At 50.1% G+C, this 5,122-nt stretch overlaps 1 protein-coding gene across 1 annotated transcript; it reads left to right on the forward strand.

Annotated features, from left to right (window-relative positions):
- The first annotated feature begins 259 nt into the window (after positions 1-259).
- Positions 260-4,735, forward strand: Apold1 (apolipoprotein L domain containing 1). Its single transcript, XM_021641329.2, has 2 exons — positions 260-436; positions 1,804-4,735. The coding sequence occupies exons 1-2, from the start codon at positions 275-277 to the stop codon at positions 2,545-2,547; spliced, it is 906 nt and encodes a 301-aa protein (XP_021497004.2). The 5' UTR covers positions 260-274; the 3' UTR covers positions 2,548-4,735.
- The last annotated feature ends 387 nt before the right edge of the window (positions 4,736-5,122 follow it).

Genomic DNA, 5,122 nt, shown 5'->3' on the forward strand with positions numbered 1-5,122 from the left:
CTCATTTCTTTTTTTAAAAATGATTCTCTGATGGAGTTCTCTCAAAGAAACACTATAATTGGGCAGCCTGGGGCTTGTGGGAAAGCCTCTCCTATGGCGTCAGGAGCTATTCTCAGGAGAGGAAAGGCAGGGTATCCCCACTGGGAGATGACAGCACTTGTTTCAAGTTGGGGAAGAGCCTGTGGTTCTCTTCCGGCCTTTGGAGGGGAAAGCGAACACACAATGTTCATTTCCTAAATACGGGATGTGCTTTGCTAGCGGCTCATTTTCCAACATGTCATATCCTGGCCGAAGGCAGCAGGGGTCAGGGCAGGAAACGGCAGCTTCTCAGAATGAGACAAGGCTCTCCCAGAGCGGTCATTGGCTCCTGGGAACTATAAAGCATGCTCATCCAGAAACGGTCACCCACTTTTTTTCCCAGAGGCCAGAGTGGAAGGTAAGTGGGGAGTACAGGGGGATGCGTCTGAAATAGGGTTGGTGGCATGGGGGTCAACTCTTGGGCCATCGTGTTCTTGGGGCGACTTTCCCCTCCGTTCTTTTTGCCTGAAAACTTCTTACCAGTCAGACAAATCATGGAGGTCAGCAAGGAACAGTGGGACCAATGGGTCGGGAGACCAGTGTTCTACACAGGGCACTGAGAAGCATCCGCTTCATCTTAACACTCGACAGTGAGTTCTGGCTGTGTGTGCTGGTGCAAGCCTGGAGACCTAGCACACAGCGGGAGGAGGCTGGAGAATGGAGAATCTGGGGTTCGAGGCCAGCTTCTTTAAAAACAAAAACAAAAAGCAAATGGACAGACCTCAAAATATTTAATAACTTCTGCCCTGATCTTTCAGTCTTGCTATGTTCTTCCTGTGACTTACTTGATACCTTTAAGAAGTGCTGACTGCTGGAAAGTGCAGCTGGTATGAAAGTGGGGGTCTCTGGCAACTGGGGCAGTTGAACTTTGACCCTGGTATGTCAGCTTTCTCCATTAGTCACTTTTCAAGCCTTCAGTGAGTTGCTATCCCCCTGCCCCTTACTTGTGTTTTTTTTTTTGTTTGTTTGTTTGTTTGTTTTTGCCTTGAGACAGGTTATGTAGCCTTGGATGGCTTAGAACTCAATATATAGACCAGCTTAGCCTTGAACTCTTAAGGATCCTGCCTCTGCCGCTCAAGTACTAGGATTAGAGAGAGGGAAGGAGAGAGAGAGAGAACCTCAAATCCCTAGGACACAGGTCTCCACATAAGGGGCAGTCTGTTGCACGCACAGCCTGCCACTTTTAAGGTGTTTTCTTGTTGTTGGTCCCTGCTTGCCAGGGGTGGGCGGAGGGGGATAGGCTGGGGGTGTCATGCCAGGCAACGGCACTAGGGTCATCTTGGAAACAGAGCAAAGTGTCGGTATTGGAGCAGCCTTCTTCCCGCTTAATTCTTATGTGCCTGAAGGTGAAGCCCATAGACCCTGTTCTCTGGGAGAAAAACGGAAGACAGCATAACCTCTTTGCAAGCACAGCTAACGGTTTCTGAGAACTTGTGTTTATTGTCCCAGACTCCAGGCCAGGCCTTTGAAACCTTGACACATGACCCAGTGGTAACTGAGTGGTAGTAGCGGCTCTTTATGTATTTATTCATGTTTTCATTTCCTCAGCACTGGGATTGAATCTAGGCAAGCGATCTACCATTAAAGCTACACACACACACCCGCCCCCCAAGCCCAAGGTCTGTTTTGTATTTGAGGACTCCCTCTCATGCACCGGCCAGCTCTAGCCTGGGGCAGCGGCGGGCGCGGAGGTTCGGGGCTAACTGCGCGTCTGTGTCCCCACAGGGCATGGAGAGGCGGGCGGCCCGGGAGCCGCAGGGCGCCGACGCGCTGCGGCGCTTCCAAGGACTGCTGCTGGACCGCCGCGGTCGGCTGCACGGCGAGGTGCTGCGCCTGCGCGAAGTGGCCAGGAGGCTCGAGCGTCTACGCAAGCGCTCCCTGGCGGCCAACGTGGCTGGCAGCTCCCTGAGCGCCGCGGGCGCCGTGGCCGCCATCGTGGGGTTGTCACTCAGCCCGGTCACCCTGGGGGCCTCGCTCGTGGCGTCAGCCGTGGGCCTGGGGGTGGCCACGGCCGGAGGGGCAGTCACCGTCACGTCCGACCTTTCTCTGATCTTGTGCAATTCCCGGGAGGTGAGGAGGGTGCAGGAGATCGCCGCCACCTGCCAGGACCAGATGCGCGAGCTCCTGAGCTGCCTGGAGTTCTTCTGTCGGTGGCAGGGCCGCGGGGACCGCCAGCTGCTGCAGAGCGGGAGGGACGCCTCCATGGCCCTTTACAACTCTGTCTACTTCATCGTCTTCTTCGGCTCGCGTGGCTTCCTCATCCCCAGGCGCGCCGAGGGCGCCACCAAAGTCAGCCAGGCCGTGCTGAAGGCCAAGATTCAGAAACTGTCGGAGAGCCTGGAGTCCTGCACCGGCGCCCTGGATGAACTCTGTGAGCGGCTGGAGTCTCGGGTCCGGCTCTGCACCAAGGCCGGCCGTGGCCACGACTTGAGGATCTCTGCTGGGCAGGATGCAGCGTTGCTTTTCTAAGAGCATCCTGTAACTGTGTTCTGGATTCGTAGCATCCGCAGAGAAATGCCACATGGGTGGAGGACAAAGGCAGACAAACTGTTTTTGCGGGGCGTCGTGTGAGACTTTTTCACCTGTGTAATCCCAATTGAGTATGTGACCCTAAACACTCACTTTGGGGCGTGGGGAGTAGTGTCAAAAATCCTTTTTGGTTGCACACAGCCGGGCAGACTCTTTAGAGTTATTGATGGTTTGAGCTGGGTTCTGGAGAGGTGTCTCCCTCTGGGACCTCGTTCTTACTAGAATCCCGAGGTTTTCAAATGTTGGCGAGAGGAGAGTCTTAATTTTCAACTTTGCTTCTACAGTTTCTGTTACACAGAACTCCAGAATCCAGAACAAGAAAGACCGTTCTGGTCGTTGTCAGAGTTGTACACCTACACTGGGGTGAGGAGCTGGCTCACCCGGGTCTTCCCACCCCAGTCAGACCCCACTCACAGACAGACCCAACCTGGCTTTTCCAGAATGGCTTCAAACCTACACCTCCAGGTACTCTGAGAGGGAAAGCCCCCCAAAGAGTCACTTGAATTCCAATACCCACACCCTTCACTTCTATAAGAAAAAGCTGAAGGGGGAAGGAGGACATCCCTAACAATTTCAGTGACTGACATGGCAGGCATAGGGGAGTGGGCAAGAGCAATTGAGTCAAGCCGTCCTGAGTCCTGAATCTATCACAGGCTTCCGCTGGTACCGTGTGACTCACTCACCTTGCTGAGGCTTGACTTCTTGTTCAGTGAGACAGATGGTGGCAAGCGCTCACCCTGTTGCAAAGCTCTGAGACAAGAAGGACAAGCTCGGAGTCTAGCTCAGGAAATGTAGTTCCTGGCCTGGCTTCTGACTGTGCATCACTTGGGGGCTTGCTGGAAAGGTCAGCTGTTAGGCCGGGACCCAGATTTATAAACTCAGAACCTGTAGCTGTGAGGCCTGCCATCGGCTGATTCTGACGCCCCGTAACGTTTGAAAACGGCAGCAAATGTTCATCTCCAGCCAGGTGTGGTGGGGCACACCAATAAACCCAGCAGTTGGAGGTGAAGACGGGGACCAGGAGTTCAGGGTCATTCTTGGCTACGTAAACTCAAGGCCACTCAGGATTGTGAAGCCCTGGTGTCCAAGACCAAAAGAAATTAACTTCTGACTCCCTTCGGTTGTTCAAAGTTGTTCAGTTGTGGCCTTCAGAGTCACTGACAGAAAGTCCAGGACAGACTGCCTCAGAAATCAAAGACTGTGCTGTATGCCGTCAAGCCATTTACTCCGTCCCCTAAGAACTAGGGACAAACACCACTTGCCCTGTAGAGGGCAGTGTTGCCCGAGGAGAGACTGGTGCAGAAAGGAATGTGAACTTACCAGGAAAAAAAAAATCTTCCTCTATTCTCTGAAAACTCTGACAACATATCTTTATTTATTTAAAATGAGTTATTTAATTACTGCCTGTTATTTACATTTAATTTTATTTAACTATCACATTTAGAAAATAATGAGAAGAGCAAGTGTCTGGAGGGGAGTCTCTGAAGGCTGTTTTTTTTTAGGAGGTCAAGTTTGAATTTCTTAAAGAGTCGTTTTTTTTTCCTCAGGGAGGACGCTCTCCTCTAGTGTTTTTACATGGTCCTTGTAAGTAACAGGGGAGTCCTGACTAGAGAGACTAAGCTGGCCTTTAGCTAGTAAATGGAGTCTTGAATTGTGAATGATTATGAATGACTAAGCCTAATGTGTCCTAAAGGTACTTTGCCAGAAAACACTTGACTTGAAGAAAGAAAACCTGTGTAATTCAGGGTTGGGGGAGATAGAAACAGGAAGCATTTAGACCTTGGAAACCTGATGTCCTATGAAATTCTGTCCGATAAGGCTGTGTTATGGTGGAGATACGTTTTATTTTGACTTTGGGGCTATAAGAAACCTGTTTAAGTACTTTTAATTTATTCAGTGCCTTCCTAAATTATCCTTTAAAAAAAGTTGGAAACTCTTTGGGATCATACCCAAGAAACCTGTATTTTAAAATTATTTAATGTTATGCATTTGTACAACCCTATGCTTCCCAATGATGGCTGTGTGTCTGAGGAAATGTAACTTTGGCATGAGGGGCAGGGACTGCTGTTTCTCTGTTTGTTTGCTTTTTCTATAAATTATAATTGAGCTAAATACTGGTTTAATTTGACATTGAGAGTGGTTTTGTTGTTGTTGTTGTTGTTTGTTTTGTTTTTTGACCCTGTCTCTCTCTAGATGGCTCTGGTTGTCCTTGAACTCATTATGTAGACCAGGCTGGCCTCAGACTCACAGAGATCTGTCCACCTCTGCCCTGAGTGCTGGGATTAGAGCGGTGTGCCACCATGCTCAGCTTGTTTTTTGTGTTTGTTTGTTTGTTTGTTTGCAGGCTGCCTTGTGTGTGATCCTGATGTACACTTCACGATGTCCTGTCATGTCACTCAGCGAAAGCCATTACCTGATGCCATCATGCAGCATGTTTCATCTTGGATTATAATTTCTCTGATACTGAGCTGTTCCATATAAACCAAAATGGCAGGATTTGGGGTATAGCAAAGTA

The sequence above is a fragment of the Meriones unguiculatus genome, chromosome 5 (assembly GCF_030254825.1).
Source record: "Meriones unguiculatus strain TT.TT164.6M chromosome 5, Bangor_MerUng_6.1, whole genome shotgun sequence".
NCBI lineage: Eukaryota > Metazoa > Chordata > Mammalia > Rodentia > Muridae > Meriones > Meriones unguiculatus.

Coding starts and splice junctions, on each gene's coding strand:
- Apold1 (XM_021641329.2), top strand. CDS start 275: ATGTCATATCCTGGCCGAAGGCAGCAGGGGTCAGGGCAGGAAACGGCA. Junction 437..1,803: donor CCCAGAGGCCAGAGTGGAAG/GTAAGTGGGGAG, acceptor GTGTCCCCACAG/GGCATGGAGAGGCGGGCGGC.